At 33.2% G+C, this 14,728-nt stretch overlaps 3 protein-coding genes and 1 long non-coding RNA gene across 7 annotated transcripts; 2 read left to right on the top strand and 2 right to left on the bottom strand.

The window, feature by feature from the left end:
* Positions 1 to 3,988: 3,988 nt before the first annotated feature.
* LOC106390891 (65-kDa microtubule-associated protein 1-like) lies at positions 3,989 to 6,265 on the bottom strand. 3 transcript variants are annotated; one of them, XM_048734818.1, is made up of 3 exons: positions 5,455 to 6,265; positions 5,201 to 5,379; positions 3,989 to 5,068 (listed from the first exon to the last, which is right to left on the bottom strand). In XM_048734818.1, exons 1-3 carry the CDS (start codon positions 5,512 to 5,514, stop codon positions 5,050 to 5,052), a joined length of 258 nt encoding a protein of 85 aa, XP_048590775.1. In that variant the 5' UTR covers positions 5,515 to 6,265; the 3' UTR covers positions 3,989 to 5,049. The 3 variants fall into 3 exon arrangements, with proteins under 3 accessions (XP_048590775.1, XP_048590774.1, XP_048590773.1); XM_048734817.1 differs by having other exon boundaries at positions 5,175 to 5,379; XM_048734816.1 differs by having other exon boundaries at positions 5,169 to 5,379.
* Positions 5,708 to 7,602, top strand: LOC106390882 (ethylene-responsive transcription factor 4-like). Its single transcript, XM_013831427.3, has one exon. The coding sequence runs from the start codon at positions 5,708 to 5,710 to the stop codon at positions 6,254 to 6,256; it is 549 nt and encodes a 182-aa protein (XP_013686881.2). The 3' UTR covers positions 6,257 to 7,602.
* A 1,546-nt stretch (positions 7,603 to 9,148) lies between these two features.
* LOC106373497 lies at positions 9,149 to 9,874 on the bottom strand. Its single transcript, XM_013813665.3, has one exon. The coding sequence runs from the start codon at positions 9,809 to 9,811 to the stop codon at positions 9,308 to 9,310; it is 504 nt and encodes a 167-aa protein (XP_013669119.2). The 5' UTR covers positions 9,812 to 9,874; the 3' UTR covers positions 9,149 to 9,307.
* A 265-nt stretch (positions 9,875 to 10,139) lies between these two features.
* LOC111200125 lies at positions 10,140 to 13,125 on the top strand. 2 transcript variants are annotated; one of them, XR_002653834.2, is made up of 4 exons: positions 10,140 to 11,879; positions 12,021 to 12,163; positions 12,237 to 12,317; positions 12,674 to 13,125. It is a non-coding gene; the product is annotated as an uncharacterized LOC111200125 (long non-coding RNA). The 2 variants fall into 2 exon arrangements; XR_002653833.2 differs by having other exon boundaries at positions 10,143 to 11,879; positions 11,988 to 12,163.
* Positions 13,126 to 14,728: the final 1,603 nt, after the last annotated feature.

The raw sequence follows: 14,728 nt of genomic DNA on the forward strand, positions 1-14,728 counted from the left end.
TATGAGGACAAAATAATAGCTTTTCGTTATTTCAAAGATGTCTGCAAGTTGCAACACTGCATCTGTGAATATGCATAGGAACATTCCATGTGGGCTGTTTCCAAGAAACATCAACCAAAATTATTATGTAAAGCCAGTAAAGCTAATCACATGATTATTTCATAATTATATATATATATATATATATACTTTATGATCCAACGATTACACGAGTTGGATTATTTTCTCCCCATTTGGTCATTTATTCGACTAGATCGGCTTAATTCATCGTAGAAGATTTTGGTGTACCAAATTAAAATTGTAGGAAAGTAAAAAGTTTTTTTTTTTTTTTTGCTAAATAGGAAAGTAAAAAGTTGCTTAGAAAATTGGAGTTTTTAGTTTGTTGGCCAAAACTATATAACGTTATGAAGTTTCAGAACTATATATATATATAAACACAATTTTTAGAGTTAATGTAATATCTTTTTAATATCAATTTTACAGAATTTATCCAAAATGACGTTATTTTGATAAATTAACGGATGAGTAACACTTTTAACTGTCAATATATATATTTAAGCATAATTTTGAGAGTTTATGTAGTATTTAATTTTTTTAATTTTACAGAATTTATTCAAAATAACGTCGTTTTGATAAATTAACGGATGATTAACTCTTTTGACGGTCAATATATATATATATATATATAAACACGATTTTGAGAATTTATCCAAAATAACGTCATTTTGATAAACGAACACTTTTGACGTTAATATATAAGCACAAATTTGAGAGTTCATGTAATATTTTTAAATTTTTAGTTTTACGGAATCTATCCAAAATGACGTTGGTTTGATAAATTAATGGATTACTAACATCTTTGAAAGTCAATATATATAAGTACAGTTTTTTTTTTTTTGACATCAAACGGCTATTCTATTACTCAAGCTTGAGATGATTTGGATAACCAGACCGGAATAGAACAACCAATAAAAAGTAACTCCCTACGAAAGCTCATAGCAGTCTTACCTAAAAAAACAGAAAGCTGATTGCGCACTCGTGGCACATGGGTGATTTTGAAGTCCGGAAAACAAATCTGCAGCGTCTCTATATTCTCCAGTTCTGTCGCAAAGCTTGGCCATTCCTGGGGTTCATTTATTATTGCAATCAGCTCCTTGTAGTCTGTTCCAAAGCTCTGGCACGGCGAATGTTGAAGCATATTTTTCATCGCCCATCGCAACGCTTCTACCTCCAAATGCAACGCTGATTCACATCGAGTGAAATTCTGTGTTCCCATAAATTGTATGTTCTCCCTACTATCCATCCAGACCTATCCACATCTACTAAAGCGATCAGAGGCTGTCCAAGATCCATCTAATATAAGTACAGTTTTGAGAGTTTATATAATACTTTTGCATTTTTGTTTAGTTCAATATAAAATATACACTAATATAAAATTTGGGAATGAAAAAAAATGAAATATGTTTGAATTTTTGTTGATATCAGTAGGAATTACACAATACTACAAAATTAGATGAAGATCCGTGCCTAGCACGGGGTGAGTTAAGATGACAATTATATTTGTTGATTATAAACATAAAACATTAGTGTAATGCCAGTATTAATTCTGTAAGGCTTATTTGATGGAACTTACAATGGTTAAGCTACAAATAATTTGCATCGTTCATTGAAGTTTATTTGATGGACCATCGTTATGACTTAGCAACTAATAGGAAACGTCCAAAAATTGGTACTCGAGTTTTAAAACAAATTTTATAAAAATCCATTGAACTCCAAACAGTGTATATCCTAAATACGTAGTACTAATGTTTTCGAAATAATTACATTTACTATACATTTTATATAACATATTAATAATCTTAATATATGTATAATAGGTACTAATGGCAATACTGGTAAATATTCTAGTAATTTAAAGACTATTAGATTAGTTGGCTGAGAAGAGCTGTGAGCTTGCCACATAGGTTATAATGGTAAAGTTGTTATTAATTGCACTAAAGGAAGGTTATTTATTAAAAATGCTTCTTGATCACATAATCGGTTCAAACTTCATGATACGCAGAAACAAAGTAATTTGAATTTGGTTATGGGCTGTTAAGGTAGGTTTAATGGGTCTATATACAATTCCGGTAGACACCAATTGGGCTTTAGGATTTAACTACTTTTTGAGTTTCTTATTATGCACAACTATAGTCTACTAGAGATTTTGCCCGGGCTACGCCCGGGTGTATCCAAATAACATTTTATTTAATATTTTTTACAATATATTACTTCTATGTTATAAAAATTGAATTAGAATCGAGTAAAATTTACAATTTTTTTACTATCTAAAATATGTATGGAATTATCCAAAGTTTTTTGTATACCAATTAGGGGAGTTTTAATATATTTTAGTCCAAAACTATGATCAAAAAATATTATTTTCTTATTACTTTTTCATTTCCAGTAAAAACATTCTAAAATCTTGTACTAATATCACAAATTGAAAATACAAATTATTTCTAATTTGATATAGCCTTAGTGGAGGTGACTGGTGACCAATGGAATGAGAAGAAGAACACAACATTCCTTAACGTTCATTATAAAAATTACCATTTATAAGGAATAGTTGTTCCTCTTCGTTTTTTTTATTCTTTTTTTTTGTAGAGAATTATAATACAAAATTGTTCTTTGTTAATTTTGATAAGAAACCATCAATCCTCATCATTCCCAAAATTTTATTCATATTTATTATTTTCTTATTTATTCTTAATGTTCATACTATGGTTACCAATCACACCCATTATTTTAATTTACATTGAAAAAATAGTGATTTAGTTTTTTTCTTACTTCGTGTCTTTAATATTTTTTGTTAAACTTCATACACTATATTACAAATAATGTTGTATTTAATAAATATATTACAATATATTATTTTTATGTTATAAAAATATAATTAGTAATTGAATTAGAAATGAGTAAAACTTACAATTTATTTTTTTAATCTAAACTATGTATGGAATGGTGAACAAATGCGAAATAAATAAAGAATTTGTTAAACCTTAGCCATTATCAAAAATATCTTTTCTTACATATTTAGGTTATTAGGAAAATATATTTGTAATCTCCACATCACATATGTCTTTGTTATATGTATTATTTATATCATATTTATATTTTTATTTATATGCTATTTAATATTTTATAATATATTTTCTTATGATTATAATCTATTTTTACAACTGTACTAAGTAAAGCTTATTTAAATACTCATTTCTTTAAATAAAAAACTTCTAAAATTTTTGAATGTTATAAATACACTGAAAACTCTATGAAAATATTATTATTACTATATTTTTCCAGAAATTATTATTACTATATTATTTGTTTAGTTATAAGCAAAAAAAAAATCTTACAATCTAGCTATAGCTAAAATATTAATCTGGATTAAAACTCAATGTAAAATGATAATAGTAAGAATATAAGTAAATGTAAATATTTTTATGTTGGAAAAAGAAGCTTTTTTTTCAACGGAAAAAGAAGCTCACCAAACCAAAGTATTTGGTAAGGATGTTTACATGTGAAAAGACAAAAGAAAAGGATGTTTAATTTTGGAAAGTGCATTTTGGTTTTGTCATTTAAGTTACACACAAAATTCATTTTTTTATTTTATTTTATATAATTAAACCAAAAGAACATTTATAATAATTGTTTCTCTCACAAATATTATTCAGATGTTTTAGAATTAGAAAATCCAAAATCTAATTTTTCAGCATTTTCTTAAAAAATAAAAGAAATAATAATTGTAGATTACATATACAAAATAAAGGTACAATCTCTCTATGTATTTATAGTTGATATACAATTTACTCTATGTGTTAAAAAAAATACAATTTACTCTATCGTGAAATTAACAAAATTCTAGGAAGAACCCTAATTTGGCTTTAGACTCGTATGCCATAATTTTTTTTGTTTGAGCAACTAAATTTAATTTATTTGACATATGATAAGTTGATAACTAATAAGAATATATGAAAATGCCATTAGTATATGTACATAAAAGTTGATAACACAAAAATGTACATCCAGACCCCTAATCTATTTGAAAAAAAAAAACATATCACTGAGTTTCCACTTTATTCCTGTAATATACATACACTTATGCCTTATATACACATCACATAGACAGTTTTGTTGTGTGTGGCATATGTTACTTTTCTTGTTCAAACACCAACCCACGTAACTACCAAGGAACATCTGAATCAAGAGCAACAACTTCAATTAACTTACTCGAAGCCCATCTCACGGCAGCCTCAGCCCAATTAATCTTTCACCCCTAACCCCAAACCAAGTTGCATAGATTCACCACTTTAAGGTCTCTCTCCCACCACATTCAGTCATAAAGCATCAACCTTAACTACATCAACCCAACGGATGAAACTTACTCGATTCCCCAGGCTTGATACCCTATATATAATCGCAAGCGTCAATGGCAGAGATAACCGCGAAATCAAACGGCCCTCACCGCTTTGTTCTTCAACGACAGCTCCGGGTTTGGGAGATTTAGAGTTGCGGTTAAACCACATCTGGAAGCACAAAACACAGCGGATGGTGGATTCTTTATTGGTCTTGAGCTTCGTCTCATCTATGAACAGGTTATGCAAGTACGTTTACCAACTCTTCATATTCTCCACTTTGTCTCCTTCCCTACAATCAATGTTATTACTCTTTGACTCTGCAGAGAAGGTAGATGGAGTTGTCCAAACAAAGAAAGCACTCTGCAAAGATTTAACTGGTCAATCAGACCATTCGAGCCCGTGCTGCTTCTAAAACAGGCCAAGAGGACTGAATAGTGGCCTTGAGACTCATGATCATGGTGGCGCTGTCACATTTGGCCGCATCCTTATATTATAGTGCCAAACTCCAGATTCACAGCCCTCCTGTTTGATGCCACTCCTACTGATATCTTGATAACCTTCAGAGAATGTGACAGTGTCTGGTTGGTCCTCAAAACCAAGGTCAATGCAGCCATTTTTCATTCCAACATCAAGCTCAAGAATAAAATTCCCGTCATCCTATAATACACCAACTGAAAAGAACGACAAAAAACAAAAATAAATCATAATAAGGTTGGAGCTTTAGCTTATGAATATATATAGAAATTTTCAAGTTTACAAAAGCAAAATTACACACACTTCTCCCTCCTTCCTTTGCAACAGACCTGCTTCCGTTCTGGTTTGCATTCAAAGACAGACGCCGGTTTGGCCTTCCATTGGCTCCTCCGTTGCTAGCTCGTGCCCCCACCGGTTTCTTTGCACTCACCGGTCTCGCAGGGCTTGGCCTGGTGCTGAAGGCAGTGTCTTGCTCCACGTGTGGCTGTTCTTGAACTTTCTTTTGTTCCTGTTTGTTAAGACAAAACATGGGTTTATCGCATGTCACGTTCACTATATATAGAGTAGAAGTAATGAACTTTACCCTCAGCCTCCGTTTCTCGTATTCTCGTTCTTGCCTAAGCAGTAAGCATACTGTACTCATCTAACATAGCTAGCAGAGGAACACGATCATATGCAAAAGACATGTTGTGTTCCTCTTCCCAAGCTCAGCAATGAGCCTGCTAATTACCATGTTCAGATTCACATAACCTTATATAAACTACCATCTTTCCTGTCTCTTCCACCTTCAATTATCACACCACCACCACCACTCTCTCTCTATCCAATTTTTAGTTATGGTCAAGATGGGTTTGAAACCTGAACCGGTTCACAGTAACGCCATGGAGATTCGTTACAGAGGCGTTAGGAAGCGTCCTTGGGGTCGTTACGCCACTGAGGTCCGAGGTCCGGGCAAGAAAACACGTGTCTGGCTTGGAACCTTCGATACCACCGAGGCGGCGGCGCGTGCATATGATAAGGCGGCGCGTGAATTTCGTGGTGCTAAAGCCAAGACTAATTTTCCTAACTTTATCGAGCTGAGCGAGAACGTTTCCGTCGGCGGTTTTGAGCGTAGCCCAAGCCAGACCAGCACCCTCTATTGCGCTTCACCTCCGGCAGCTACACCGGCGACTTCTGATATTGTTCTGCCGCAGCTTGAGCTTAGACTTGGCGGAAGAGGAGGCGTGTGTTACCAGATCCTGATGGCGCGTCCTGTGTATTATTTGGACCTTATGGGAATCGGGAACGGCGTTCGTGCTGTTCAGCCTCCGATGTCGTTGGCGTGTAGGTCGCCGGTGATGCATGTTGCGACGAAGGTGGCTTGTGGGGGGGCAGAGCGATTCTGATTCGTCTTCGGCCGTAGAGTTTGATTGGTGGATAGAGTAAAGGGGAGAAGCAAAAAAGGGAGATATATAATTATGGAGCTGATGGGAGGAGAACAGATTCATGTCGTTTGGGTTATGATAAACACATGAAATTTATGAAACGGCAAAGGAGAATCAGAAGTGTTGGAACGGAGGTTTGCTCCGCGATTTGGAGAAAGACGAAGCGGAGAATTTCGAGTGAATGAAAAATGACGTGGCAAAACATAAACTTTTGATTGATTGATTTTTTCAGCTGACGTGGATAGGCTCAATGGAGCTCATATATCCCTTTTAATATAGTATAGATAATCCAGTGTCTTACTTAAAATTGCAAACGTTTGAAGGTGGAATCACACATAATTACCCGTAGTAGCTTTTCTATTTTTTAGCTGTAGCAGCTAATTTGATAAAGACAACAATGACATCTTCATCATCATCAACAACAACAACATGATTAAAGACTATTCATATTTTCTTTATAGACTACCATCGTCATAATTAACACCATGGGCCCATGGCCAAGACTTATCATCATTTGTAAGATTGTATCACCTTCAATATAACCTTTTTGTTGGTAGCTAACCTCTGGTGATCATATGGAAAGATCATCGCGGCCATGTTTTTCAGTTCTTAATTGTAACCCATTACCACTTTCAACTTCTTTTTTTTGTGAATTACCACTTCAGTTTCTCAACATGATCATATATAGTTCTAGAAGTAACATATAAGAACATGTAATTCGTATTGAATGTGACAGGTAAGAGTCAACATAAGTTACCATATATAACGGTGCAGAAACATTTATGACTTGTGTAGAGGACCATATATAAGTGTTTGTAATGTGTGGTCCTCGCGAAATTTAGTAATATAATTACAACGTTATGCATGTGATTCTGCGTGCATGGACAGTTGTGCTGCTGTTAATTCATACGTACAACATAAATAAATACACATTCAGTGTACAACAGAAGTAACTAGACTCTTTCTGTTTCTCTCAGTATACAACAGTAACAAGAAACAACAATACTACTTCCAGAAAAAAAAAAACTCCCGAACTTGATTTTAATCTAGGAATATACTAGGGGATTAAGTTCAAAAATCTATATTCTAGGGCCGGACTATTAGTTCCGTGTTCATATTTCATATTTCTATGTATTTGTCAATGTGTGTTCAATATAACTTTTGAAATCTGGTTTAGTGTAATGTGTGATGATGAATTAATACTGTAAATTTTGATCACCAGATATGCTAATTTCACATCTTAATTATTTATATAAATCTTACACTAGAGCAAAACGGCTTTCTGTCACCTAGACAATCGATCTCTTTGTCATACATGGCAAAGGTTTATCATTACTAAATATTATTGGGAAAACTGTTTTTTTAGAGCAAAAAAATAGTAACTATGTCCCTTTAGACTAATCTATATTTTGTGTCATATTTTCCTATAATATCCTTTAATATTTATGAAAATAATTTTAATAAATAGTTTTACAAACAAAAAAAATTTGGAAAAATAGTAACATTTGTTAAAATACCTATATGAACTTAATGGTATATTTTCCAGTTATAAAAAAGTTAAAATTATAAATTTCAGATTATGTTCTAAAAAAAGTAGAAATGACATTCTACGAAGTAGAAAACGAAATCTACTTTTTTCATTGAATCTACAATGTTTAGAATACGTGATCTACGTAAATAGGAGTATTCTACAAATATGTAGAATACACATTCCGCGCTTAACCTACCATTCTAAAGTTCTTAGAAATCAAAATCTACACATTAATCTAATTCTAAAACATGTAGAAACCGACTTCTACAGATTTACTATAAATCTAAAACATGTAGAAATCAAATTCTAAAAATTACTATAATTCTACAAAACTGTAGAAATTGATTTCTACATATTAGTTGTATTCTACGGATAAGAAATCAGTTCCTAAAAATATGGAAACAAAATATTTGAGAATATTCACTTTTATATTTTTTTAAAAATCGATTTTTTTTTTTTAAAAAAAAAAAACGAAAAAGAACAAAAAAAAACGACAAATCGAGTTTGGGTGAGAATTTGATTTTCTCCCCCTTTGTTCGTGAATGGGAAATTAAGGATTTCGTCCCAGAGAAATCGAGTTTAAAGAGTTGAAATCATGCTTAGTCGGTTCAAATCAAGTGGGAATCAACCCGGATATAATCATACAAAACCAAAAAAAATCGATTTGGGATTCTTTCCTGGGCACGGGATCGATCGATCTATCCTTAGTGGATCGGTCGATCTGTAAAGAATCGACCTTCGCCGATCGAGTGAAATGGACCAGGTCGATCAGTATATATTTCGCGTTTTTTTGTTCTGAATAATTATCGGGATCGATCGATCCACTGTAACTTGTAAAGCTGGATCGATCGATCCCGCTTGTCGAACTCATTATTTATCTTTTTAAAAAAATTACAATTTTAAGGGCATTACTGCCATTTTCGAAAAAATTAGTCTAATAGGACATAAAGTAGTACAGATTAGTCTAAAGGGACATAGTTACCTTTTTTTTGCTCTAAAAAAACAGATTTCCCAATATTTTTTAAGAAAACATGTACAAAACACAAACATCGTAACTTCTGAATATTCCGAAATCTTCAAAATTTGAAGATATGTACAAAAAAAATATGATGAGTACTTTTGAATATTCCGAAATATTCAAATTTAACATAAGTACAAAAACAAACATGGTGTGTTAACATTCCCAATTATTCATATTTATTGCCTAGCTCATATACATCTAGTTAATTATTGTTATCATATAGCTCTAGTTAATTAGCTGTAGCTCGTTCATTCGATATTGTAATATAATATTGGAAGTGTATTTCTTATAGTAGTACGCATGTCGAAACACAATACTACACATAATTAATATAAATACAACATTAGTTACATAAATTGATGTTTTTGATTATACATATGAAGACTTTCAACACATTACAACACAACGAAGTTACTAACTAAATCCAACCTTTTCTATCACGTACACTTTAAGATATTAATTAATTATTGTAAGGTAAAACCGGAACAGAAAAATATGGCTCGACCACAACCATAGTGCTACTCCCAACACAAGCATCACAAGAAAACTCATTGTAAAACGCTCTTGCCTTCCTTAATATATAGCTTATGGAACATTTCATGTACCAAAACAAGCTTATTTGAGCAACTTCACGTCTCAAATCTCCGTATTCTGTTGTGATTACCGACTTACCGTCTTTGAGGTTGAGGTTGTACAGCTCCCCGTGTTCTTGTTGGCTCGTCTCCTCTTCTTTAACTGTCTGGTCTTCCATAAACAATAGTGCATTAGGTAGAGGGTCTGATTTTTTAAGGTCATTATGATAGATTTCCGTACGCGTTTTTCCAGGAAAAGCATTGTTGAACATGTTTTCGCTTATGGATTTTGATGGCCGGGGCTTGTTTTCGTTGCGTTTACGAGGTTTCCGGGTCGAAATTGAGATTTTGGAGCGGTGGACTTGAGCGAGGATGATGAATTTAGTAGCCATGAGACGGTTGAGTGTGCTTGCTATATGGTATGAAGTGATTGGTGTTGAATTGCTCTTTTCGGTCCTTAAGATATTTATATGCACACATCTATACATACACATCATTCATGTATGTTATATATGTGTTAAACGTTTGGTATGATGTAAATATTTTTTTTTCCTAAACATTAAACCAAAAAGCTTCATTTGTGGATGGGTATATCTTAGAGCATGATTAATGGGAAGTTTTTAGGATGAGTTTTTAGCGGTATATAAGAAATCGTCTCTTAATTTTTAACTAAAAAAAACTAAGAACCGATTCTTAAATATCTTAAAATTATGGAATCATGCATTGGTTACTAAAAAAATTGATTGGTTTGGGTCTAAGCGTACATTTAATAAAGTGGCAATTTTAAGCTTTCGCAATCTTTAGGTGTATATTACCTAACAATTAAGAGGCAGAAACCTGTAAAGAATATTAAAGTCCATAAATTTTGAAATATAAAATACGATAATTACTTATATATAATTCGGCAATTATTAGAGATTCTCGGACTACTCTCGCATTTGGTTAAGTCTGGATTTTGATTTGGTTCGAGTTCTAAAAAAACATCATTTAAACTTTTTACAATTTTAATTTTCTATTGTTTTTTTTTTCATTTTTACTTTGGTTTGATTCTTTTTTTTTTTTTTGCTCATCTGTTTAAAACATGACGTACATTTTAGAGTTAACACTTCTACATAAAACGAGGAGTGAATCTTTGTTTCTTCATTTTCGACTCAAGAGTTAAGTCGAGTGTTTTCAGACTAAAGATTCAGTTTGAGCGTCCGTACTGTACGGAAGGGGTTTGATGTATGATTTTACATTTCTGCATGCTATATTACGCATATATGATTACAGTATATAATGAATCATGCATACATATGTGCATATTCTATTTAGACGGTAGATCATGTGGTCTATATTGCTGGATCTCAATCGGTGAAAAGGGGGGGGGGCATGAAAGCTGGATGAAAATGAAATGTACTTTGCATTGACAAATGACTTTACCTCTTCCATTTCACAAATTCTTTTTTTCCTATAAATGATTTATATATATAAATATAGAATAATTCTATTCACACGTTATGACAGAAGAAGAACCTAGAATCTATGGAACTTCGATACGGATATAGAAAGTATGGTCCATACCCACGTGCACGTTGTTTGGTATCTGTATGTTTCCTTGGTTCCTTTCATTAAAAAGCCGGTGAGCTTACGCATTTTCATGTTTCACATATCCCAGCGTTTTGGGTAATCGTCTCTCTCAAATCACCCAAACTCAGTTAACTTTTCAGTCGTTAAGTGTGTACAAACTACGTAACATCCCCATTGCGAGAATCCATCTGATAATACCTGGCCTTAGGTGAAGAAACTTATTTTAACATTCCATAGCGGATGATTAACTCCTATAATTTTAAAATAGTCATTCGTAATAAGATAATAATAATGGCAATTGGCAAAACAACCTTAGGTAGGGGTGTCAAAATGGATTGTGATTAATGGATTGACCAAAACTAAACCAATCCATAGTTCTAATGAGTTAATAATTTGGATCTTAATAGATTAATGGTTTAGTGGCTTTAGTGAGTTTAGTGAGTTGGATTAATAATGGTTTGGATCAAAATGGGTTTACGGGTTATCCAATCCAACCCAACTCGTTAGTCAAGAGGGTTTCTATCTTATGGATTGTATTTGAGTTTGGACTCTCATGGCTTAAGATGGCTTCTTTGATCATGCGTATGATATTTTGGGTTTCTGATTTGATATTTTCTTATTGGAAAATGCCTTTTGCCTTGTTGTCTTTATTGAAATTCAGATTTTTCGCTTCATCATATAAGCTCATTGCTAAGGGGTCTCTTTGACTAGTTTATGAAGAAACACTTGTAGACTTTCAAGCTTTATTTTATTTGTGGTTGGAAGAATATTTTTTGACTCTGTCTCTTCATAGTGCTAATAGACTTTTTTAATGTTGACAGGTATCTATCTAATGCATTGTGCACCAGATCACCAGCCTTTGCGTGTTTGTGGAACACTTGTAGCAGCAAGGTGAGTTCTTTTTCACATAAGAAATTATTATTAAAATTTCAGTTATGGCAACAGCGTGTAGCCGTCTATTTGATTTTCTTTTGCTAATTTAAAAATGAAATGGACTAGGTGATAAATTGATAGTCGGTGGTGTTGTTTGAGGTGTCAACAAATTTGGCATCAACGAAGATGATGAATAATGAAGATCTTCTAAATAGTGGTGGTCAATCATCCATGAGTGCATCACGTCCAAGCTCTATTGTGTACTCGTTCTTGGATATATGGCTACATATTTGATGATGAAGGTACACATACTTTTTTTCTTATAAACTGATCATGTATATGAAAGTGTAACACTATTTTCTTGTGAAATTGTAGATGATAATGGCGAAGGTGAGACAGTTGTTATTAGACCGAGTCCAAATGACGTGAAGACATGATCACACATCCACCAAAGGAGTAAGTCTCTTTTATTTTGCTCAGTTCTGAATTTCTGTTTGTCTTTTTGTGTGTGTTTTAAGCTTGTTTGTTCTGAATTTCTGTTCTTTGTCTGACATTTGACTTAAAAAAAGATGGTACTTTGTTTCTTGTCTGACATTAGACTTGAAAAGATGAACTGAAACCAGTTTTTACTTGGTTCTGAATTTCTTGTTTGGTAATGGGAATTTCAGCTTTGAATGTCAATCTTATCGTTTAAACTTCCACACAAAAAGTAGAGATTTTGAAATTGGGTTTGTTGGATTGGTTCATAGCTTCAGGTTTTAAGTAAGCATTCTCGAGGCTTGCTTAAACTCTATTTCTTGAATATTTTACAGGAGGATTCCAACAAGAATGTAAGGACAAAAACAGCAGAGGCTTGGGACAAGAATACACACCTTCGTAAAATGCCCAAACCTTTTTATATTTTGTTGAACCTGAGTAATATTTTCCTTTTGAGTCTGTGAAAAACATATTTTACATATTTTTTTTAGCGTTGCAACATTTGGATTTTTGGAGTTTGAATTATTATATAAATATATTGTGTTCAAAACTTCAAATATTTTGATAAGTTATAATATATAATTTGTTAATTTTTTTATTAGCATTTTTTGTTATTAAATGTTAGTAAGTCATATGGTAATTTTATTGTGATGTAATAATATATTTGAATTCAGTTTATTAATAGCATTTTTGAAACCACTAATTCATTAATTTATATGGATTATGGCTTAATCCAAACTATTTAGTTAACGGGTTGGATTAATTCATGATCCATAAACTCTTCAGTCCATTTGGGTATAGTTTGGTTTGGGTTGGTTTATCCATTTTGACACCCACTTTAGGAATGGTGAGTACTATACTTTCATGTATCCACTGTTCAGTAACTATCATACCATCTTTCTACACTGAATATATGATTGGCAACGTGAGTCTAGAAAATAAATCTCTGATTTGTATTGATTTTTACATTTTCTCAAATCAATATCTGTTTAGGGTATAATAAAAACAAAAGCATCAACAGTGGAAGCAGAAGATTTTAATTCTTGTTTCTTTCTACTTTTTTATGTACATCAAAAATTATATGTCGACGATGTCAGAGACAACCCCTTCGAAACCATGTCCTCCTGCACCTCAATAGCTTTGCTCAAACTCCCTGCCTCGATCAAACCATCAATCAGACTATTATACACAATAACATTAGGAGGAAACCCTTTCTCCGTCATCTCCTTCAGAACACCATAAGCATCACCAATCCTCTTAGCCTTGATCAAGCCCATAACAAGAACACTATAAGTAACCAGAGTAGGTTCCACACCATTCTCCACCATCTTTTCTTTAAACATAAACGCCTCATCGTACCTCCCAATCACTCCAAGACCATCAATAACAGTGTTGTACGTCACAACGTTCGGCACAACACCAGCTTCCTCCATCTTCACCAACAACTCAATACCCTCCTCCACTCTCCCTCTCTTGCAAAACGCGTTGATCACTTTAGTGAACAAGTAAACATAAGGAGAAACTCCTTTGCAAACAACTTCAAAAACTTCGCAACACTTCGCAACACTTCCGAAACTCCTTAGCTCTCACCAGAGAAGTCAGCAGAACGTTGCAAGTCATCTTAGACGGAGACAACTTGTTCACTACTGTAAGTCATCTTAACTTATGAAAATTTTCGAAAATGTAAAGACGCCATTGATCAATGTTGAAGAAGGATTGAAGCTGTTGTTGAGCCACACCATGGGAGAGAGAGAGACTTGTTCATGGAACACAGAGAGAGAGAGAGAGAGAGAGAGAGAGAGAGAGAGAGAGAGAGAGAGAGAGAGAGAGAGAGAGAGAGAGAGAGAGAGAGAGAGAGAGAGACGGAGGCGATTGGGCAAAACCCAGGGTTCAGACTTGGGAGACACGAACGAGATCGACAAATATGGGCCTGCGAACGCTAAGCCCATTAAAATAACATGTATACGATATAACACTAAATGAGCTTAAATCCAGGTATTATAACTCGCAATGAAATTCGTGTTGTTTTCCGTTTCATTCCTCCTAATGCGAAATGGGCTTTCAGTTAACTATTGTTTTATTTTTCTATAAATAAATGCAACCACTGTTCATAAAATTAAAGTTCCGTATCGACCTAATGTGATTCCGATGGAAACATGGAAGAGCATCCACATCGTCTTTCTCTTGCAAGTGCTCTAACAATTAAAATAACAATATTAATGCAAAATGTATGAGAGATGGAAAAAATAGAAAGAGGGAGGGGAGATAGTGTTCTCGTTTGAGAGCACTAGAAAACACAATGAGAACATGTTCTAATACGTGTCATATCACTACTGGTCTAATTCTTGTTATGTTTATAATTTAATTATAGTATTAAGTTTTATTACTTT

The sequence above is a fragment of the Brassica napus genome, chromosome A1 (assembly GCF_020379485.1).
Source record: "Brassica napus cultivar Da-Ae chromosome A1, Da-Ae, whole genome shotgun sequence".
NCBI classification, from domain to species: Eukaryota; Viridiplantae; Streptophyta; class Magnoliopsida; order Brassicales; family Brassicaceae; genus Brassica; species Brassica napus.